A 24,081-nucleotide genomic window follows, 5' to 3' on the forward strand; every position below is an offset into this window, starting at 1 on the left:
AAGATTGTTTTCCCCCTAGTATTCATGACATGATTGGGTAGGGGGTTGAAAAATGTTACTTTAGCCCTAGCCGGTTTGGCTCAGTGGATAGAGCCTCGGCCTGTGGACTGAAGGGTCCCAGGTTCAATTCTGGCCAAGGGCACATGCCCAGGTTGCGGGCTCGATCCCCAGTAGGAGGTGTGCCGGAGGCAGCCAATCAATGATTCTCTCTCATCATTGATGTTTCTCTCTCTCTCGCTCCCTCTCCCTTCCTCTCTGAAATCAATAAAGATATGTATATATTTTTTAAATGTTACTTTGGTACTTACGTTTTTTAAACTCAAAATTAGCCCTGTTGTGTTTTGTCTTGTGTTGCAAAATATGTTGAACGTTATTCTTTCAGATTTATTATTTTGTAACTTTTGCAAACTCAATTTCCTCCATTATCATCATCTTTGAAGAATCACACTTTGTTTAAGGTCTCAGCAGAACTAGATATGGAGGTGGTGTGTTTATTGAAGTCATTACTAGTATTTCCAGTATCTGGGTATCTCTCAGTATCTGAATTTTTGCTGTCCAGACTCAGAACCCAAGTCCATTTGAATACACTTTCCAGATAGAACTGTTTGGTGGAAATAGTATCCCTGGCTACCCAAACTCTCACTGTGTGAAACCTACTAAAGGCAAGGATCCCTGTATTCCTACAAAGATTCTACCCTAGGAACATCTAATGTTGCATTTGTAGGAATACAGGACACTGTCTGAGGTGGAATTAGGACACGTTACAAGGTGTATTTGGTTTATGATCACATAAGGCTGTGAAATAAATTTGTTTTAAACATGTTTTTCAGCACCTGCCACATGCATGTCAATGTGTTTTATGCTCTAAAAGACATGCTAGTGCTTAGAGCCTTTCCAGTTGACCAGAGTAATTATGTGCCCTTGATTTTAAAAGAATAAGAATATTTGAGTATTTAAATGTTTAAATTTTTGTAGACAAAATTCTTTCTTAACACTAGAAAGACTGAAATTTAGTATATACCTATATTGCCCAAAAGCAGTCAAAATGACTGCATTGTGAAAGAATAATATCGGAGCACTCTTCACTTATGTTCCTTAGCTTTTCCAATAACTCACTTCTATTCAACATTTCTTTCATGAATTTAGGTCACAAAAGAAAATAAACAACTTATTAGAACAAGTATCACTGCATAAAGATTCGAATAACAAGTACTAGTTTAGCTTATTGAGCAACTGCAACTTATCAAGTATTGACAATTTATCATGTACTTGTATGTTATCATGTGATGGTAATTGAAAAAAAATGAAAACTGTTATTTCAATACAGAGCCGAACTGGTCATATAAGAAATTTACTCAATTCAATAATAAGAGTCATAATTTCCCCAAGCAGTCAAAATGACTGCTTTTGGGCAATATAGGTATAACACATATATATATTCCGGAAATGAAGGAGGGGGAGGTAACTACAATTATTAATAAATGCATTTACATGTTGTACAAAAATTCACAAAATTCTAAGACATTGTGTCCTTATATACATAATTGTTTTTCTAATTGAAGTTAAAAAGCAGTCAAAATGACTTCCTTGGGCAATCTAGTGTTAAATATAGGCTCCATAGAGAAAGAACTAATAAAAGAATTCTTACCATAGGATGCAATCAGTTACTGTCATGAGGAGGGATGTGTCTCTTTCTCAACCTTGTAAGCCTTGAGTGTTGTAAATAATATCTAGCCTACATACAAACCTTTAAAAAGTGTTATTTGTTGCCCTGGCCTGTGTTGCTCAGTGGTTAGACTGTTGGCCCATGCATCCAAGGGTCACAGGTTCACGAGTCAAGGAAAGGCACATACCTGGGTTACAGGTTCAATTCCCAGCACCAGTCATAGTGGATGCGGGAGGCAGCCAATCAATGTGTGTCTCTCACATCAATGTTTCTCTCTCTCTCTCTCTCTCTCTCTCTCTCTCTCTCTCTCTCTCCCTTCCTCTCTTCTACTCTCTCTGAAAATCAATGGGAAAAAAATATCCTCAGGTGAGGATTAACAAAACAAACAAACCAAAAAAATATTACTTGTCTTATCTAATAAAAGAGAAACATGCAAATTGACTGTACCTCCACTACACTCATAAGCCATGCCCACAAGCCAAACAGAACAACTATATGCAAATTAACCCAACCAAGATGGCGGCCAGCAGCCACAGAGCTGGAGCAAGCAGGAGGCTTGGTTGCCCCGGCGATGGAGGAAGCCAAGCTTCCCACCTGCCCTGGCCGGCTGTGGCCTCGGCTCAAAGTCAACAAAGTTTCAATTATAGAAGATAAATAAATCCAAGATACCTGCTTCCAGCCAGCCTCCACTGGGAGCTTGGGTGGCTGGGGGCTGTGGCCAGCCTGCAAACAGCCATCAGCCCCTCACCCAGGATGGCCACACCCTCATGAAGTGAGGGTCCCTGCTGGGGGTGTTGGCCAGCCTGCAAACAGCCATCAGCCACTCACTCAGGCTGGCCCCAGCCTCATGGGGTGAGGGTCCCCACTGGAGGCCTTGGCCAGCCTGAAAACAGTCATCAGCCCCTCACCCAGGCTGGCCAGGCACCCCAGGGGAAACCCCCACCCTGAAGGGGCTGTGGCCAGCCTGCAAACAGCCATCAGCCACTCACCCAGGCTGGCCAGGCACCCCAGCGGGACCCCCACCCTGATCCGGGACACCCTTCAGGGCAAACCAGCCGGCCCCCACCCATGCACCAGGCCTCTATCCTATATAATAAAAGGGTAATATGTAAATTGACCCTAACAGCAGAATGACTGGTCACTATGACACACACTGACCACCAGGGGGCAGACGCTCAATGCAGGAGTTGCCCCCTGGTGGTCACTGTGCTCCCACAGGGGGAGCTCTGCTCAGCCACAAGCCAGGCTGACAGTTGCCAGTACAGAGGTGATGGTGGGAGCCTCTCCTACCTCCTCAGGAGCGCTAAGGATGTCCAACTGCAGCTTAGGCCTGCTCCCCGCTGGCAAGTGGACATCCCCTGAGGGCTCCCGGGGTGCCAGAGGGATGTCTGACTTCCAGTTAAGCCAGCAGGTGGACATCCACCAAGGGGTCCCAGACTGTGAGAGGGCACAGGCTGGGCTGAAGGACCCCCCCGAGTGCACAAATTTTTGTGCACCGGGCCTCTAGTTAAGTTATAAAAGTAATGTGTGCTTATAAACATTAGAAATGTATCTAATAAAAAATAAAATTTCTCTCCTTACCACAATCTCATTCCTCTTAGAGTTTGCAATCATTAATGATTTGGTGTATTAATTTCCAGCTCAAGATATTTTTTAAAGCAGCTAGAAAGGAAACATAGGTATATATTTCACACTAAAATTAAATCCATCCAGTTTCCTTTATTGATGAGTTTACCTTCTGGTTTCAAAGCTGCCCAGAATTAACCTGGAAGCCCAGCCACCTTCATCACCAGGAGCTGTTTTGGTTGGCCTGCTCTGAGCCTCACTCTTCTCAGAGGTTGGGAGCTGCCTATGTGGTCATCTAGCCCCACTGCTAGGAATGACATCTGCACTTGTCAGAGCCAGGAATAGTGAATTGCAGGGAGGGGGTGTGGATAGACCTCAACCAGCTACCCAAATTATTCAGCCCTTTTAGGGTATGACTTTTAGCAAAGAAACACTGACATACAAGCCAGAACTTTCTTCTTTTTTTAACCATTTGTACACCATACTCATCTATAATCCGCAAGCAGCGGACCTTTTTTAATTAAATTCAAATAATCATGGCAGTTAACTGGTTAAAATCCTCACCAGAGGATATTTTTTTCCATTGATTCTTAGAGAATGGAAGGGGGGAGTGGGGCTTCTGCTCATTTCTCTCATGGTCTATGTCCTTCCTTCCAGAGTCAATGCATGTGTGGATGTGGTGCTCTCAGGGGTGAAGCTTTTGCAGGCACTTGGCCTGAATCCTGGGGATGGGAAAGATCACTCCATCCTGCACTCAAAGAATGATCTGAAAGAAACCTTCACTCACTTCATGGGGAAGGGAGCAGCTGCAGAGCGCTTCTTCAGCGATAAGGAAACTTTCCATGATGTGGCCCAAGTTGCATCGAAGTTCCCAGGAGCCCAGGTCTGTTTTGTTCACTAGCAGTAAGTTAAGATAAGATGTGAAAAGATACCTTTTCTGTATGGTTCCTAGAAGCAACCAAGCAACTTCTTCCTCCAGTTTGCCCAAGGGGATGACTGTTGGGAATCCAGTTCTGCAATGTTTTCTTTTATAAAACTGTTTCTCTGACCTTCCCTTAACTCTGCTGCTTCTGGTCAGATCAATTCAACCAGCGTTTATGGAGAATATTTACTAAAATTTTGGTTCTGGTTCATCCATGTTACCCATGTTTAAGGTAGGAAAGATATCTGCTAACTGGTTTGGATCTTGCTTGTGGCTGATAACGTGCGGTAACCCTAACATGGCCTAGTCCTTCCTGAGCAGAAGACAAGGCCAAACCCACAGGGAACTAGCTCCAGCCTTTGCCTGGCCTCACCTCTGCTCCGCTGGTCCCAAGCAATGTTTCTCCGCCTCAGCACTACAGACATGTGCGGCTGGACAGTTCTTTGTCTTGGGGGCTTTCCTGCACATTGTAAGATGTTTAGCAGCATCTCTGGCCTCCGCTCATTAGATGACAGTAGCACTTCCTCTTTTCCCAAACTGTGACAGTTGAAAGTGTTTCCAGGGTGGGGAAGAGGAAGGAAGTAAAATCACCCCAGGTAGAGAACCTCAGGATTAGACTGGTGATTCTCAGAGTTGAACATGTGCATCAGAATCACTTGGATGTGGTATTGAAAACACAGATTCTTGGGGCCCAGCTTCTGATTCAGTGTATGTAGGATGGGACCCAAGAATTTACCCTCCTGGCAAGTTTCCTGGTTATATTGATGCTATTGTTCTGAGAACGTTGTTTTGAGAATCACAAGTGCACAGGGTAGAACCTGTCAGATAGAATTAGGGGAACCCCAAGCCCATCTGGTGATCATAAACAAAGCTCTGGGGCCTGCAAGGTCCAGACAACTTCCAAGAGGCTCATTCGGAGTAAGAAGCAATGCTGGGGCAGGAGACCTGACCAACCATGGCTCTTGCCCTGGGCCCAGCACACCTGTTTGTCACACATGCCCTTATGCCTCTTGAGGTTGAATTTTGGTTGTTTGTTTAAACATCTCTCCGCCCCACTCCATCTCACTCCTGATTCTTCTTACCTAAAATCTTCCTTTGGCTAGTTACCTGACTCTGGGTGTGACTCTTTCTAGGGAAGCTCTTAATGCCATTTTTAATTAGTACCTTCCACAGGCTATTTTTTTATGACCACTTTTATTTTGATAACTTTTAAGATTTTAACATTGCTGTTTTTTTTTCCTTTGAAGCTGCCCATTTGAACATTAGAAATGGGCATGAGCATTACCCAGCTGAGTTTCTAAAGGAATAGCAACTGTTAAAATTTCATGTATGATCATTTTGCATCTGAGCTCAGTAGTGAAGGTCTAATCTCTTATGAAAGATCTTGATAGTTTTAACATGATGACAAGTCTACTGTTTAAAGCAGTGGTTCTCAGCCTTCCTAATGCCGCGACCCTTTAATACATTTCCTCATGTTGTGGTGACCCCCAATTTCATTGTTACAAATTGAACATAATTAAAGCATAGTGATTAATCACAAAAACAATATGTAATTATATATGTGTTTTCCGATGGTCTTAGGCGACCCTTGTGAAAGGGTCATTCAACCCCCAAAGGGGTCGAGACCCACAGGTTGAGAACCACTGGTTTAACGTCTTTGTGATGATGCATTTAAATCACCAATTTGATTTCTGCTTTCTCTGCCTTGAAACTTTTGTTTCATAACAAAAAGTTTTATACAAAACTTAACCTAGCTTTAGATCATCCAAATTATTTCTTCTAAAGCCTAAAATGTGTTACTTATTTCCCACTAGGGTGACACTTCATTTGGTGCCTCTTCTAATTCCCTTAAGGCAGATTGACTGATAAACAGCAGTTAGTAACTATTACATGAAAACTTAAATCCACTTCATAGAATCTTAATGTTTCCCCCAAGATACTTAGTAAATTCTAACCATCACAGTTAAATACAAAAAAAAAAAAGAGGCTAATGTATTAAAGGCCAAATTTTAACCTATGTATCAACAGAAAGTTTTCCCATAGAAAGCTATTACTTTCTCACCTGTAGCCAGTGATTGGTTGACACAAACCCTGGGATTACAGTGATGTCTAGCATCTAGAGTTGAATTATTTATTTAGTCTGTACCTCTGTGTGGGGCTGAGGACCAGGAAGGTGAGGTGGTAGCATTCTGCCTAAGCAAGACTATTGATAAGGCTTCTCAGCTTTCATAATAGAACATCAGCTTTATCTCCTACTTGTCAGGTTTCCAAAGCACATGAACTCATCTTTAGTCAGCAACATGGAATAGCAGCCTTGAATTATCTGTTCTCTAGCTCCGTGTCCTGGGCTGAGAGATATGATGTTTAGGAAACAGCATTGCCCCTAGGAAAGCCTTTGTATTTCCTAAAACATCAATTTGTTTCTGCCTTTTTCTCAAAATGTAACAACAAACATTTATTGAGCACTTATTATAAGGAAGAAAAAAAAAACAGTCCCTACCCTGAAGGAGCTAGACATGTACCCAGATGATAATAGCCCCAGTGGACAGGGGTGCTAGTAGTGGTTTGGAGCATAGGGGAAGCAGAGGTTCTGTAATCCTGTCTGGGTAGAGGGGTGTGGAGGCTGGGATGGCAGTGGAGAAGAGGAAATAGAAGACACTGCAGAATAGGTGATACTGCAGCTGATTCTTAAGAAGTGATCAGGAATTTACCAGGGTATGAGAAGGGCAGGCATCCTAATCAAACCAAAAGCATGTGCTAAAGGCACACAGAGGAACGCAGACTTGGAGAACTGGAAGCATGGTGTGGAAGGCAGGAGGTGAAGGTGAGCAGGGGCAGCTCAAGAAGCCCTGTGTGCCTCACTTAGGAGTTGGATTTCAGTTCATTGTAGTGTTTATTGGATGACTTTCAGAAGGAGAGTGACATAATCATAAACTCTTAGAAGGATTATGGTGCAGAAAATAAGATCTGTGCACACTTGTCCTTTTTCCTTTATCTGTTCTGTCTGCGTAGAGCAGTGATGGCGAACCTTTTGAGCTCGGCATGTCAGCATTTTGAAAAACCCTAACTTAACTCTGGTGCTGTGTCACAAATAGAAATTTTTTGGTATTTGCAATCATAGTAAAACAAAGACATATTTTTGATATTTATTTTATATATTTAAATACCACTTAACAAAGAAAAACCAACCAAAAAAATGAGTTTGCATGTCACCTCTGACACGTGTGTCATAGGTTTGCCATCACTGGCCTAGAAGCTCAAGGCCAAATTTGATCCAGGGTTAAGGCAATTATACTAATTACCATGGTTAGCATATTTGTTTTCTTCACCTTTCCTTAAAACTCATAGTCCATTTACCTGTGGGTTTAATGTTTTATTAGCTTCACCTCAATGTCCTTGCAAAGTCACCTCAAAATAATTTTTGGAAAAATATAGAATTCAAAATTTAAAAATTATTAAGGTTTGATAACATTATTGTGCTAAATACTGTCTAATAACCTTGAACTATCTTACAGCACTATGTAGGAGGAAATGCAGCTTTAATTGGACAGAAATTTGCAGCCAACTCAGATCTAAAGGTAGGTCAAATTCCCAGATTAAAACCTGTCCCTTTCACTACTTTCCAATAATTTTAGGAGCAAGAATGAATACCTTAGTCCTTACTGGTTTGGCTCAGTGGATAGAGCGTCGGCCTGTGGACTGAAGGGTCCCAGGTTCAATTCCGGTCAAGGGCATGTAACCTTGGTTGCGGGCACATCCCCAGTGCAGGGTGTGCAGGAAGCAGCTGATTGATGTTTCTCTCTCATAGACATTTCTAACTCTCTATCCCTCTCCCTTTCTCTCTGTAAAAAATTAATAAAATATGTTTTTTAAAAAAAGAATGAATACCTTATTCAATGTACAGACCACCTACTATGTGCCCTGGGCCTCTTGTTAGGAGCAAATCCTATCTAATAAAAGAGTAATATGCAAATTGACCATTACTCCAACACACAAGATGGCCTGCAGGGGATGGCAGTTGGGGGCAACCCGGCCTGCAGAGGAGGGCAGTTGGGGGGGCCAGGCCTGCAGGGGAGGGCAGTTGGGGGGGGCCAGGCCTTCAGGGGAGGGCAGTTGGGGGGATCAGGCCTGCAGGGGAGGGCAGTTGGGGGCAATCGGGCCGACAAGGGAGCAGTTAGGAGTCGATCAGGCTGTCAGGGGAGGGGTTAGGGGTGAGCAGGCTGGCAGGCAGAAGCAGTTAGGGGCAATCAGGCAGGCAGGCAGGCAGGCGAGCAGTTGGGAGCCAGCAGTCCTGGATTGTGAGAGGGATGGCCCAGATTGGAGAGGGTGCAAGCTGGGCTGAGGGACACACATACACCCCAGCCCCCCACCCCACCCTCCACCCCACCCCCACGTGCACGAATTTCATGCACTGCGCCTGTAGTAAAATAATAGGAGGAGTATAGTAGCAGTTCATGCTTCCTGAGTGCTTACTTTGTGTCTGACATTGTCTTTACCTCATATTTTTTTAGTGATTTACATAGATTATATAATTTAATTCTTACAACAACCTCTAAAGCTAATACTGGTGTTGGTACTGTTATTATCTTTCCACATGAAGGATAAGGCATAGAACAACACAGCTAATAAATGGAACTATTCCAACCTAGGACCTGGAGTCCGCGTTCTTAAGTAATGTATCATGTAATGGTTAAAAGTATGTAGGCTCTGGAGTTAGTGCCTGAGACTGGGGGTTATACAGTGATGAGAGAAAACTTAGTTGGCTCTGTTGGTGAGCCTAGATCCAGTGTTGAAAAACGAAGTCCACTAATGGAGGTCAGTAGGAGGGTATCTTCAAGTCTTCAACTATTAGTTTAATAGAATTCAAAATTCCTGCTGTTCAGAATAACATCTGAATAAGAAGGTTCTTTTGCTGAGTGGAATAGGTCTGCGGGGGAGGCCAGCATGGTTACTGCTGTTGCCCTACTGTAAAATGACTAAGTTTGGATTAGAGCAGCCAGAAAAGGAGAAGCTCATCTGTCTAAGCTTACTAAAATGGAATCACGCGGTGCTAGACCGTACTTGAAGGCAAAGAAGATAGATTAACAAAGCTGATATCGGAGTAAGCAAACTTGACAAGTGTGGAATAGATGTGGCTACTGACAGTGGAGAAAAGGAACCTTAAACAGCTTGGAAGAACCAGCCTGAAAATAGAAATGTGGGTCACGGGCAGAGATGGACCCAGTAATACAGATAGCTGATCAGCAGTTTGAGGGGGGGAATTTATTTGGAGCCATTCTGTACAGCAGAAGATGGATGTGCTTATATGTGGAGAGCATAGTAAAGTGTGAACATTTGTATTTTAAAAATAATTAACATTCTCATGAAGTATTAGAGTGGAAAATAATGATTTTATAGTCATTATCTTTGTAGATAGTAATTAACTCCCAAGTAGAGAAGATTAGAAATTCCAGGGCTACCCTTCAGAAATATTACCAGCTAATAGATAAAAGGAAAGAAAAGATCAATCATATGCTCATTAGAGAGTGCCTGTGCCCTTCCCATTAGAACCCTGGGTGCCGGGAGCCAGTCCATCCTTGCTGTTTCAAAGGACTTGGCATATATGGCATACTGTTAAAATGTTTGCTCACCTTCTTGGCACTATGTGTTTTAACCAAGGTTTCCTCTCTGAGAAAGGTTGTTTCCCCAGGTAGGGATTTTCCCCTGAAGTTAGGGAGGGAATAAAACCCCTCAACTAAGTGCCAGGTGGGTAATTAATCACTTTAACTATGAACAATCATGCTTAAGCTACATAATCTTTACTCCCTGGAATGGAGATAAGAAACGCCCTAACCTTTGTAATAGAGATTGATAGGATTGAATCAACTGGTATAAATACAGATGTAACAAGACAGCAAGACACAGAACTTAGAAGACAGAACTTAGAAGACAGAACCTAGACACAGAACCTACACAGAACCTAGAGACAGAAGAACTTCGCTGGAGAGAACATGGCAAAAGATCCTGGACAGAAACTGGCCACAGAACCTAGAGACAGAACCTAGCGAGAGAACCTGGCTGAAGAACCTAGAGACAGAACCTGGCTACAGAACCTGGATAGAACATGGCAAGAGAACCTGACTAGAACCTGGTGACTGAGCTTGGCTGGAGAACCTGGAGAACCTGGCTGGAGAACCTAGCAAGAGAACATGGATATAGAACCTGGCTGGAGATCCTAACCAGAACTTCGCTGGAGATCCTGACCAGAACTTGGCTAGAGATCCTGGCTAGGCTGCTGATCACCTGAACGCTGTCTCTGTGTCATTCCTTCTTCGCCAACTCCGTCCACACCTTTGGGGACCCCTGGACCTGCTGGGGTTGGACCCCAGCACCTGGGTGTTTGTGTGGGTTCCTAAAAGGCCACCTTCCTGACTCTGAGAAGTAATTCTGGCCTCTGGGAGGACAGCACTCTGGAAGTCCTGGGTTATTAATACAAGATTGACTTTTCAATATTGACCTCCCCTGAGACAGCATTTGCTGTTGTTCTCTGGAGAAGCTGGGCCTGGGACCAGTCTCGTTGGGAAGCACTCTGGTAAAACAACATTCTGGCCTTAGTAGGATATTGAGCAAAGAAAGGGGGTATCTGTTACTCAGTCCTCACAACAATCTTAGGAAGTATGGTATTATCATCCTTTTAAAGATGAAAGATCCAGAGAAGTAATGTGCCCAAGGTCATCTAGCCAGGAAATGATAGAGCCAGGATTCAAAGGCCAGGCTCTGCCATGATCTCACCACCCTATTCTGCTCTCAGATTTAGTTTAACCTGCCAAAATGCGATCATCTGAGAACTACCAGAGGTTAAGAACTAGGTGTTTTCCAAAGGTAATAATAATAATAGCTAACACTTACATAGGTCTTATTGTATGCCAGGTACTCTATCAAGTGATACACACACGCGCACGCACACACACACACACACACACACACACACACACGGGACACATTTCATCTTCAGAATGCCCTATAAGGGAAGTTATATTACCCCATTTTGTAGATTGGAAAAGTGGGGCATGGAAGGTTAAACCCTTATAAAGGGTTGGAGCTGGGATTTAAACCCAAGCAGTCTCGCTCCAGAGTTCATATTTTTAATGACTGCTATAGATTGTGTCTCAGAAATAGACCCTGGTGAATACAGCAAAGGCAGACTTAGTGGAATGGTAGGGTAGAAGCCAGATTGCAGAAGGGGAGATTGCCTTTGAGAAAATATATTCTGGATTTCATCAAATGATGCATCTAATAAGATGATTGTATGGGTTTTTGTTTTTTTTAGTTTGGTATATGGTAATTACATTGATTTTCAAATGTTAAGCCAACCTTGCATCCCTGAGGTAAACCCCACTTGGTTCTGATGTATTTATTTTCTGTTTTATCTATTGTTGGATTTAGTTTACTAAAATTTTGTTTTAAATTTTTATGTCTATTTCCAAGAGGGCTGTGGTCCCTATTTTTATTTTCTTGTATGTCTGGTTTTGGTATCAAGGTAATACTGACCTTTAGAATGAGTTGGAAATATTTAGATTTTTTTTTAAGAGTTTGTGTAGAATTTATATTATACCTTCCTTAAATGTTTGTAGCATTCACCAGTGAAGCCACTCTAGATCTGGATTTCTTTTTATGTGAAGTTATTAACAACTTTTTTTTATCCTCGCCAGAAATATGCCTATTTATTTTTAGAGAGAGAGGAAGAGGGAGAGGAAGGGAGGGAAAGAGAGAGAAGAGAGAAACATCAATCAGTTGCCTCCTGTACCCGCCCCAAGTGTGGATCAAACCCACCACCTAGGTATGTGCCGACTGGGAATCGAACCCACAACCTTCCAGTGTACAGATAACACTCCAACCAACTGAGCCACCTGGCCAGGGCACAACTTTGATTTTTTTAATAGGTATAGAGAAATTCAGATTTTCTCTTTCTTGAATGAGCTTCGGGAATTTTATCCTTTAAGGAATTTATCCATTTCATCTATGGTGTTGAACTTATTGACATAACATTAATCATAATATTCCCTTATCCTTTTAAGATCTTTAGAATCTGTAGTGAAGTTATCGATCTTTTCTGATATAGGTAAATTGTGTTTTTTTCCTTGATCAGTTTGGCTAGAGGTTTATCAGTTTTATTGATCTTATCAGAAAATAATGAGCTTTTGGTTTTATTGATTTTTCTATAGTTTTTTTTTCATTTCTACTTTATTGGTTTCTGTTTACTTTGCATTTAACTTTCTCTTCTTTTTCTAGTTTCTTAAGAAGTTGAGATCATTGACTTGAAACCTTTCTTGTTTTCTGATTTAGGATGTTTAATACAAAATAAATTTTGCTTAAGAATTGTTTTAGCTGCATCCCACAGCTTTTTCTGCATTGTGTTTTTATTTTCATTTGGTTGAAATGCTTTCTAATTTCCCTTTCCTTTCTGGAAATGGGCTATTTACTAACTTATCCACGGACTACTTAGAAGTGTATTAGTTTCTAAATATCTGGGGGTTTTCCAGATTATCTGTTATTGATTTCTATTTTAATTCCACTGTGGTTAGAGTTAGACAGTGTGCTTCTCTGACTCCTATTAAATTTATTGAGACTTTTTTATGGCCCAGAGTACGGTTTACCTTGGTGAGTTCTACACAAACTTGACAAGCATGTATATTCTGTTGTTGTTGGGTAGAGTGTTCTATAAATGTCAGTTAGACCACATTGGTTGATAGTGTCATTCTAGCCTTTCTATATTACTGATTTCCCTCTACTTGATTTATTGATTATTGAGAGAGATGTATTGACATCTTCAGCTATAATCGTGGACTTAGATCTATTTCCTTTGCAGTTTTTACAACATTTTGCTTCATGTATTTTTTTAAAAATATATTTTATTGATTTTTTACAGAGAGGAAGGGAGAGGGATAGAGAGCTAGAAACATCGATGAGAGAGAAACATCGATCAGCTGCCTCCTGTACCCCCCCTCACTGGGGATGTGCCCGCAACCAAGGTACATGCCCTTGACCAGAATCGAACCTGGGACCCTTCAGTTCACAGGCTGACGCTCTATCCACTGAGCCAAACCGGTTAGGGCATGCTTCATGTATTTTTAAGCTCTGTTATTAAGTGCTGAACTGCTTAGGATTATTGCATCCCTTTATGAATTGAACTCTTTATGATTACCAAGGATAAAGAAAATCATTTTATATAATTGTTCTGAAATCTGTTTTGATTAAAATAACCATTCTAGCTTTCTTTTGATTAGTGTTAGCATGATATATCTTTTTTCATCCTTCTGATTTTAACCTATTTGTGTCTTTATATTTAAAACATATTTCTCGTAGGCAGCATATAATTGAGGCTTGCTTTTTAATACTTTGACAATCTGTCTTTTAATTGGAGTGTTTAGACGATTTACATTTAATGTGATGGTTGCTTTATCAGGTTAGGTTTAAATCTGACATCTTGCTACTTATTTTCCATTTGTCCCACCTCTTTACCTTCCCTTTTTCCTCCTTTGCTGCACTCTTTTTTAAAAATATATTTTTTGTATTGATTTCAAAGAGGAAGGGAGCGGGAGAGAGAGATAGAAACATCAATGATGAGAGAATATCATTGATCGGCTGCCTCCTGCACACCCTCTACTGGGGATCGAGCCCATAACCCAGGCATGTGCCCTGACCGGGAATCGAGCCAGGACCTCCTGGATCATAGTTCGATGCTCAACCACTGAGCCATACCTGCTGGACTTGTGCACTCTTTTTGGGTTATTTTCTATGATTTCATATTATCTAGCTTATTAGCTGAAATTCTTTGTTTTGTTCTTTTTGTGATTGCTTTAGGGCTTATAATGTATATTTGCTTATCACAGTCTGATTTCAAGTGATAGTAGTATACTACGTAGAATGTAAGAACTTTACAACAGCGTACACCTTCATTTCTCCCCTCTTGTCTTTATACTATTATTGCTATATAGTTTACCTTTACAAATCTGATAAACCTCTGTATGTTGTTAATATTTACAAGCAGTTAATTATCTTTTAAAGAGCTTTAAATAATAAGAGATATGGCTTATCTAGATATTACTTATCCAGCACCATTTGTAGTGCTCTCATTCCTTGTTTAGAGCTGTATTTCCATCCAGTATCATTTTCCTTCTGCCCGAAGGATCTCCTTTCACATTTTTTATTGTGCAGGTCTGCTGCTGATGAATTCTCTCAGAATTGTGTATCAGCGAACTCTATAAGGAAACTCTTTTAAGATAATTTGCTAAAGTATTTGTAGGGCTTGCTTAGTTTTTTCCTGTTTCTTCAGAATCACTGTTCTTTGTTGCCCAATGTCCAAATGTTTTGAAAACCCTTGTTTCACATATTGTATCTGTTTTCCCTTGTTACTATTTTCGGCAGGAGGGTAAACTGGCCCTTGTTACCTTAGCATGAAAACTGAAGTTCTAGTCAAGAATTCAAAAAAATAAAATAAAATGGGAGGGGCATGACTTTTCAGAATTGGCAAATAATGGACATGTGTCAAGGCTGAAAGGGAGTAGTAAGTAGGTCAAGGGGAGAGAGGCATATTTTCACTCAGAAGCTGGGATTTCTCAGACACATAACAGTGCCTCTGTACAAACAAGCAGTCAATTAGCAAGTAAAAATGCCTTTGAAGCTTCTGGGTGCAGCATATTAGATCCGAAATGGTGTTGTTATCTCTGGGTACTTTCCTTTAAATTTTGGTCCAAGCCCTCATCTTTCAGTGGTTTTGAGTCTGTTGGACTGGCTCTGAGTGAGGTCCAGAACGGGCATGGCAGAAACAGCAGTACTGTGAAATGGCTTCTAAAAGGAATAGATGGGAGAGGCCCAGGTCGGAGTTGAAGAAAAGGTTTTGGAAAAGTTGCAGAGCACCTGCCCCCAAACTTTCTGAGTTGGGGTACTTTTTAATTCTCATATTTGGAAAATGGTTCTGTTCACATAACAGCTAAGTATGGTAGGGGCCTGGTCTCACAAGTCAGGTCACCTGTTGTGGAGGGTCTTGTGATCCTTGAGGTTGGTTCTTCTTTATACTGTGTACAATTCAAACAGAAATGTTTCCAACATTCCATATCTATTTTCCTACACAGGATGTGAGTAAAGAAAAAGAGAAAGTAGTGTGGGGCATGTCTTAGTCTGCCATCATAACAAAATGTCATAGACCAGTGGCTTAAACAACAAAAATTCATTTTCTCAGTCTGGAGGCTGGAAAGTCCAAGGTCAAGGTTCCAGCAATGTCTGGTTTCTGGTGAGGCCCTGTTCCTGGCTTACACATGGCCACCCATTTTGCTGTGACCTCACATGGCCTTTCTTCAGTGTGTATGGTGCAGAGAGAGAGAAATTGCTCCCTTTCTTTCTTATAAGGTTACCTCCTATAGGACCTCACCCATATGACCTCATTTAGCCTTAATTACCTCCAAAAAGCTCTATCTCCAAATACTGTCACATTGGCAATTAGACTTTAACATGTGAATTTGGGTGGGACACAAATGTTCAGTCCCTAACAGCTACATAGGACCTAACATGTGTGACATGGGTCTTTTGTCAGCCTCTGATTTCTGGGTACATTGTGGTCATATGTTCCAGAGGCTGAAACCCTGATAATAGTCCCTCCATTACATGACTTTCAAAATTAGATTGGGATTCCAGTGTTTTGTTAAAATGAAAATAAGTGGCCTCAATGTACCTTTTTGGTTACTATACAGATTCCATGGAAAAAGGAACAGATCTGATGGACTTCATATTTCTTGTCTCCAGGTTCTTCTTTGTGGTCCAGTTGGTCCAAAACTGCACGAGCTTCTTGATGACAATGTATTTGTTCCACCAGAGTCACTGCAAGAAGTGGATGAGTTCCACCTCATTTTAGAGTATCAAGCAGGTAAGAGGAATGAGTGAGTACCGGTGTAAGACTCGGCAGGGGAGTGCGTAATGTTATGTTGAGGAGTAACTGTCCTACAGATTTCTCTGTGTAAATTAGTAGGGTCCCTGTTCTTTCTTTACCACAGGTTTCCTGCACTGATGCGGCCACTGTCTCAAGGGAGAGTGCTAGAGTATTACAACAGTGAAGAAAATTTCCAAATCTATAAACAGAATTGATCTGAAACCAAGAGGAATCGGGATGTAGGAAAGCAGGCATCTTAAACACATACCTATAAAGTTTTTCTTTATTACTAAGGAAAGAAAAGGGCAGATAACATCTGTTCAACTCGGTGCTCTATCCTGCCCAAGGCCTTTCTGGGCAGCTGTTCCAAGCTGCTTAGATTTGATGCTGGGCCTCTGGCAAGCTTCCTCTGAATTGCTTTGTTTGCCCTTGGTGTGTAACTGGAAGTGTTATATATTTAACAATGCGTATTATTTCCCGTTATATAATGTTTTAATGTTTGTCACTCCAAGCTACTCCATCCAGCTCCCCCCTTACCCCCAGTAGATTTTGTTACAGAGTCTGCAGATCTGATTTCTGAAAGAATCCTAAATACCTGAACGTAATTTGGTTCTGTGTATTTGCTGGGTATCTTTCCTCTACTCAGAGGCCAGCCTTTTGAATTTGATTCAACATGTTAATTCAAGTTAAAAACTCAAACATCGAAACAGACTAATTGGCACCTTAAAGCAGTATGTACTTAATATGCGTCAGTGAACTGTTTCCAAATCAGAAATTAAGAGAACCTTACCTACTAGAGTGATTAACTTTAATGTAAGATAAGAAATATAGTGCTTCTTGAAGATTATGCCTTTCTTCAAGTAGAAAACGGGATTGTTTCTGGTTCTCTTTGGGGTATTTACTAGAATCAGTCAGGAAGTTAAGAAGGTCAGGGTCTGAAAATTAGGGACCGAATGTTAGGGCAGGCATCTCACATTTAATAATATGCTTTCAGTTTTAGTTTCCCCAAATGGGAACTCAGAGTGATGGTTCTTACTGCCTGACGGCTGTGGTGAGGACTAAGAGGTAGTGTGCTTAAGCACTATGAACTGCTCAAATGGAAGGCATGAACAAGACTGTTGACTGAAAGAATCTAGAATAACTAAAGATGTGTCTTCGATGTGCTACTGATGCTGCTGCCAGCTGCATGTTCTCACTGCCATTTCTGTTGGCACTCACGTTCTAGACTTGGGACGTTTCTGGTTCCTGGTTTCTGTCATTTCCCCTGGAGACAAGAGTGGAGAGACTGTTTCCTCACGAAGACTGCTGTTGTGTTTGACAGACGTGCCTTACGTTCAGAGGATGGCACAGCTGATCTTGACAGGAGACTGTCTCCATCCTTGGGTTGAGAAGCTCACATTTCAGTTTTTCTTTTCTCGGCCATATTTTTTAGAATAAAGCAGATCTTTTATTAAACTTTGACATTTTTATCAGACTCTGGAGGGAACCTAGTCTAGTGGCAGCAGCTGTTGGGTCAGCTCTCTTAACAGAAGTCCATCCCCTGCTTCTCTCTAACCTGAATGAATAAATTCCCAGGAAGAATTGTCAACTTTTCCCTCCTCCCCTCCTGCCAGACGTCTCTAGAGAAGCTTATTTTCAGGCTTTGAGCCAGGGATCCAGTGAGTCATTACATAGGTTTTGCTGACTCGGTGGCTGGAGGGCAGGATGGTAAATTGAGAGAAGACATCACTTAAATAAATGCAAAGCCATATGAGAAAAGAGGGGCATTAACCTATTATTAGGAGCTCACGCTGTCTGAGTTTCAGTCCCTTTGCTTCTCAGGCAGCTCCGTCAGACCTGTGCAAACAGCCAGTGAAGAGCCCTTCACATCCCTCCTGTCTTCACGTTGCAAAAGCCCATTTATTTTTATCTCGCTCATTTTTTTTGCTGAAGGAATTGATTTATTTTGAACTCTCTGTGGCTTTTTTCCCCATAAGTTAACTTAGGCAGTGCATCCTAGCGGCTTCATTCTTTAAGGGCCAGTTCCAGGTCTTGCCCTGCAGAGAATACTAATGTCGCATCTTTCCCCCCATGCACAGTCTCATTAGTTGGGGAAATATTGGACTTGGAGTTCATACCCATACTTTTTGTTGTTGTGGGCATTAGAGACTGTTCTCTTGCTCCTGTATCTTGCTGTTCGTTCGTGTGGCTGAGTGCCAGGTTCAGTGTGAGCAGAAGTCTGATGATAGTAGGAGACATTGCTCTGCCCTCTGCTACCATCCACTGCAGGAGACAGATTCCTGAACAAATGATTGCAAAGTAAAGTGCCAACTCCTATAACTGGGTGCAGCAGTAGCCCAGGGAAGGAAGTCATTGGATATTCTTGGGGGTGACAGAGTTAGGAAAGGATTCATGGGGAGGTCGTCCTGGTGTCTGCTCTTTAAATGAAGTAGAGCTAGACTACTCCACTCCACTCTGTGGACCACCATTGGGTATTTTGTTTGGACATGACCAGGAGCTAAAAAAGGAATATATTTTTAACAAGCATAATCATTGCATTGGGGTTTAGTAAATAGGTATTTTCATTTTTTTCCTGCTTTCATAGATTTTTATATAAATGACCCACAATTAAATGTTTCTTCAGAGGAATGGATTCAAGAAGCTAATTGCCCTGGCCCGTGTGGCTCAGTTGGTTGAGTGTCGTCCTGTGCACTGAAAGGTTGCCAGGTCGATTCCCAGTCAGGGCACATGCCCAGGTTGTAGGCTCGACCTCAGGTCGGGGGGGCGGGGGGTGTGCAGGAAGCAACTGATCGATGCTTCTCTCTCATACCAATGTCTCTCTCCCCCTCTCTCTTCATCTCTCTGTAAAATCAATTTTTTTTAAAAAAAGAAAGCTGAACTTAAAGTAAGGAGGATTCTCCCAGCTTTGACACTTGCTCTACAGTAAGCCCTACACATGCGTGCACACAGGTGCTCTCCACAGAGAGGTAGAGCTTCTGTTTGGAGAGGCCTGTTGTAGAAAGGAGGAAGGAGGTTGCTAACTGCAGTTGGCAGATCACGCAAGATGAAGAAACCCTCTGCTATGGGTTGTCTTAGGAGAAAACTTTCTGAAGGAATATCCAGAATGTGATAGAAACCAAGTTTTTCAACTAGTTTTCAGTATGTGGGCTTCCCTTGTATAAATGGGACAAACCCTTAAACCCTGTGGAGGGAAAGCCACGTAAACCTGAATTATAGCAAGTCCTTGCCCCAGAGTGTCCCTGCTGGTGGTGATGGGTTTCTCCTCACCCGCCCCCACTCAGGGGTGGCCTCATATAAGAATTGCCCTAAGCAGTTGCAGAGCCTCGGTGGCCCTTCGACTGACTTAATTTCAAGATTTTCTGCCAAGTCTTTATGGACAAGAAGGTGAACTCTGTGGTAAAGCCTCTGATTGTGAAGCTTCACCAGGCGAGCTCGGAGAGGGCCCCTGTCCCCTTCCCTGCTTTAGGACTCACAGTGCAGCACTCCTCTCCAGGACTGGGCAGTGGTGGGGCCTTAATCAGTAGTTCTCCACCTAACTGCATGCCAAGATCTCAGTGGTGGGGCCTCGCCACCTGCACATTTAAAGCTAGTTCCCCAGGGAATTCTGATACATGGCCAGTGCTGAGAGCTACTCCTATAGATGAGCAGATCCAAACTCCTCCGCCTACTAGGAGACCCACCCCAGGACGGATCTGCCTCCCTCTACTGGAAGCATGTCAAACTCAAAGGCTAACATGGGCCACGTAAACAAGGTTTAAATTTATGTGGGCCGCAAAAAAACAAAAGCTTTAATTTTATAGAATCGTAGGTGTATTTCGATAGAGACATGCTGAATGCAAAGGACTGAAATAAATAAGTAATTGTTAACATAAAATAATAGAACATTTTAGTAAAAATTAATATTTTTTCTTGAACATTAACTTACCAGACACTAAATAACTGCACAAATTAATAAGCGTAATGCAAATAAACCTATTTTTCTTGTTCTCCAAAAGCAAAATGTTTCCTGTTGCGCACACCAAGTACAAGACCAATCGGCTGCTAAAATATTCGCTGCTAGTATTAGTGGAGAGAAATGGAATGCCTGTGCGTAAGGCGTGTAAGGGAAATGAATGCAATACGATTATAGTAATCAGACATTAACGAACGTTGTAGTTCATTATTAATAATTATGTATAGCAGGGTATTGTAAAAATCAAGTTACGAAATTTTTATTAAAACGCTTCTTACATACCATTATACTGGCTGGGTGCAAAAATACTCGTTGTGGGCCGCAAGTTTGACATGCTTGCTCTACTGGGATCAGATTAGTAGGTGCTGAGTGGGCACTCTGTGCCAGGGGCTGTGACAAATGCTGTGACAAATATGTGTTACCTTTATAGAGCTGGCAATCTGTTCACAGGGAGACGTAGCACAAATGTGTGAAAAATGATTTAGGTTTGACTACTAGTTCTAAATAGTAGAAGAGACAACTCAAAGCAAAATGATTACCACAGACCATGGGAAGGAAAATCTCTGTGGATGCTTAAAGTACTGAAAGTGTACTTCAGGCTGGAGCAGTCACAGTCATTCATGAAGGAAGTTGTACTTGAACTTGGTCTTGAGCAGTCATTCCACAGCAGCTCCCTCAGAGGATGTAAGAGCAGCCAGATGCTCTTACCTTCTGGACCAAGTGCCTGGAAACCACCGGTGGGCAGCAGGGGTGAGGGAGTGCAGTCAGCTTGACTCTTGGAATTTCAGCCTCCTTAGGTCCCAACTAAGTGAAAGGTGCTCAGGACATTGCTGTGAGGTGGAGACAGAGAAAGGCAGCATTGCTGTGTGCAGGGACATGTGTGCTATGCACTGTATGCTGGTATTTGTAAGTGATGCTACTGTCCTGTAACTGGGAAAGGACACAGGCATCCTGTCTTTGAAAAGCTCAATGGACAGCAGAGCTTTCCTGGGACTCAGGGTGAGCTAATTGCCACCCTTTGATAAAGGTGAATAGTACACATACTGTGTTTCTGTGTATTTGGTTTGTTTGTTTCATTACTGACCACTGTCTTCCTGGATACAATGCCATGCTTATCTTAGGCCATTGTAGCGAGGCTCTACTCAGCCAGAAGCCAGCCTCCCCTGAGAAAAGGCTCTGGGGGGCCCAGCAAGCCCCCTCACCCACCCCCACCCCCCCCCCTCCCCACAGCTAGGAGACTTAAAGCCTCTTCCTTTTCTTCCCATTGTGTTGACTGGGCTTTTCTAGGGGAGGAGTGGGGCCAGTTAAAAGCTCCCCATGCCAACCGATTGATCTTCTCCCACGACCTCTCCAACGGGGCCATGAGTATGCTGGAGGTGTTTGTGTCTAGCCTGGAAGAGTTTCAGCCAGACCTGGTGGTCCTCTCTGGATTGCACATGATGGAGGGACAAAGCAAGGAGTTCCAGAGAAAGAGACTCTTGGAGGTAATAGCACTGTTCTAGAATGTCACAGATCGCAGCAGTGTGTTTCCTCAGAACCCTGCTTCCTTTGGCCCCTACAGCTTACGCTGCCTTGCCCTCAGGTCTGGCCTTCCCAGGAGATACCACGGCAGCTGGCTCTGAACCTTCCTCTTGCTCTAGGGAGGCATCTCACAGTATTCTTTCAGACACAGGCAGCAGCTTGAGTAGGACAGGTCAGAACATCTTCCTGCCTGAGCCTCTGTATCCTGTGCTAAACTGAATGTGGCTGAAAGCTGCAGTGTTTATAATTTGTGTCCTTTGTGTTATGTGTCATCTCACTTCCCATCAGCTATTGCTGCAGATTCATATAGCAGTTGAAGCCAACTGCTCAGTTTAGGTCCCCAGGAGTAGGCTGATTGCATGAACATATAGGGCGGTCCTTTGTGCTGAGTCTGTAAATCCAGTGCTTCTCTGCAGAGCCTAAGTGTCCCTGTTGGGAAAAGCATCCCTCATCCACAGAGGCCGTGGAAACCTACATAGCTTGGAGTTTTCCTGAGGATGCAAAGAAGACAGTGACAATCCACACTCCTCTAGGACCTGATCTTTTCTTCCTTTTGTCTGACTTCTATATCTAATAGCAATGCTGTCCTCTTTTTACAGGTTGTGACCTCCATTTCTGACATCCCCGTTGGTATTCCAATTCACCTAGAGCTGGCCAGCATGACCAATAGGGAGCTCATGAGCAGCATTGTGCATCAGGTAACCATGTGGGCAGCACATGGGGCCCTCACTGGCCCTGACTCCCATGGGGCCTTGCAAAGACGTGCCTTTGTCCAGCAGGACCAGCTGTTTGGGCTCAGGGGCCAGCTCACTGAGGCATGGCTGTCATGTCACTCAGACTTAGGTCCTTGGAGATCTAAATAAGGAACCAGAACTGTTCTGGAACAGGATCTCCTTCTAGGTTAGAAATATGGCAGTGCATCTCATGGGTTCATGGGCTATTCTCCTTCTAGAATGGGGAAGTTGGGAGTGAATGGTCTACAGCCGAGCTGCTTTCAACGGAATGTCAAGAAGCTCAGAGAAAGGGATTAGCAGGAGCTTTACTCCCTTACCACCAGGCATCACGTGTTCACTCCTGCCTTGGGACGGCTAAAGTGATTAGATAAATTTGAGGGGGTAATGCTTAAGAATATAGACTTGGGGAACATGAGTTGGAATGCTAGCTTTGCCATTCACTAGCTTTATGAACTTGGGCAAGTTAGTTACCCTTTTATTTATTTAACCTTTATAATGGTTAATCATATGTTTCAAAACCCCCAAAATATTAAAAGCTATACAATAAAGTCACCCTCCCTCTTTCCCACCACTTGTACCCACTGTTAGTACTCTCATTAGTTTCATCTGTATCTCTCCAGTGTTACTATACACACACACACACACACACACACACACACACACACACACACTCACTTTCACTGAGTGGCCAGATTATTATGACCACCTGACGTTTGTATGCAAATTAGCTATAATTTCACGCTGAAGTTGCTAGAGGGCCAGACCATGATAAATAGGGAAGCAGGTTGTTTACCACGACAGTAGAAGTGATTTTTTTCTGAAGATATGGGTCAACAACGCGATTTAACAGCCTTTGAACGTGGTATATATATACTGAACAGCCAGATTATTATGGCCACCTCATCAGTACTTTGTTGGGCCACCTTTGCCTTCAAGACTGCAGCGATTCTTCTTGGGATTGACTCCAGGAGATGTTGAAAGGTGATGCGAGGAATCTGACACCATGCCTGATGAATAGCACTGTCGAGTGCTGTGAGGTTTGATGGTTGTGGAACCTGCTGCCTGATGGCTCTTTTAACTTCGTCCCACAAATGCTCAATTAGATTGAGATCTGGTGACTGTGGGGGCCACCTAAGCAAGGTAAAGTCTCCCTCATGTTCTTGAAACCACTCCTGCACAGTATGAGCACAGTGGCATGGCACATTGTCTTGTTGGAAGAAGCCATCTCCATTGGGATATGCCATCAACACGATAGGATGAACTTGATCAGCAATGATACTTAGGTATGTTATGCTATTCAGACGTTGTTCCACATGAATTAAAGGGCCCAAATCATGCCAGGAAAACATGCCCCAAACCATAACACTGTCCCCAACAGCTTGAAGGATTGTACTCATGCATGTGGGGTGCATGCTTTCATGCTGTTTCCGCCAAATTCTCACCCTGCCATCTGCATGATGCAACTGGAAACATGATTCATCGGACCACATGACTTTTTTCCAATGCTCGACTGTCCAATCCTTGTGTTCCTGTGCGAATTGGAGACGTTTTTATCTTGGTAACTGCAAAGGTATTCGAACAGGCCTTCAGCTACCATGTCCCATAAATACAGTGTACGGCTAATTTGCCTACAAACGTCAGGTGGCCATAATCTACTGTCGTGATAAACAACCTGCTTCCCTATTTATAATGGTCTGGCCCTCTAGCAACTTTAGCGTGAAATTATAGCTAATTTGCCTACGAACGTCAAGTTGTCATAATTTGGCCACTCAGTGTATATGCAAATATGGGAATATGTCCTTATTTTTAAGCCCT

At 42.7% G+C, this 24,081-nt stretch overlaps 2 protein-coding genes across 5 annotated transcripts in view; one reads left to right on the forward strand and one right to left on the reverse strand.

The window, feature by feature from the left end:
- ADPGK (ADP dependent glucokinase) overlaps positions 1-24,081 on the forward strand; it is a 42,346-nt gene that overhangs the window by 10,710 nt on the left and 7,555 nt on the right. For both annotated transcript variants that reach the window (XM_081085105.1, XM_081085106.1), the window contains exons 2-6: positions 3,890-4,115; positions 7,670-7,732; positions 15,936-16,056; positions 21,299-21,495; positions 22,132-22,230. In XM_081085105.1, coding sequence (XP_080941231.1) covers positions 3,890-4,115; positions 7,670-7,732; positions 15,936-16,056; positions 21,299-21,495; positions 22,132-22,230 — 706 coding nt within the window. The remainder of the gene's footprint in view (positions 1-3,889; positions 4,116-7,669; positions 7,733-15,935; positions 16,057-21,298; positions 21,496-22,131; positions 22,231-24,081) is intronic.
- The window catches only part of BBS4 (Bardet-Biedl syndrome 4), a 120,407-nt gene continuing 116,181 nt past the window's right edge, over positions 19,856-24,081 (reverse strand). Inside the window, exons 16-17 of one of the 3 annotated variants that reach the window (XM_081085014.1) lie at positions 23,709-23,828; positions 19,856-20,841 (exon numbers count right to left, since the gene is read on the reverse strand). In XM_081085014.1, coding sequence (XP_080941140.1) covers positions 23,743-23,828 — 86 coding nt within the window. In that variant the 3' untranslated portion in view covers positions 19,856-20,841; positions 23,709-23,742. Of the gene's footprint in view, positions 20,842-22,676; positions 23,829-24,081 lie in introns of those variants that run through there. The other 2 variants (XM_081085018.1, XM_081085019.1) reach the window with 2 other exon arrangements.

This window comes from Myotis nattereri, assembly GCF_964212035.1.
Source record: "Myotis nattereri genome assembly, chromosome: 1".
Classification (NCBI taxonomy): Eukaryota; Metazoa; Chordata; class Mammalia; order Chiroptera; family Vespertilionidae; genus Myotis; species Myotis nattereri.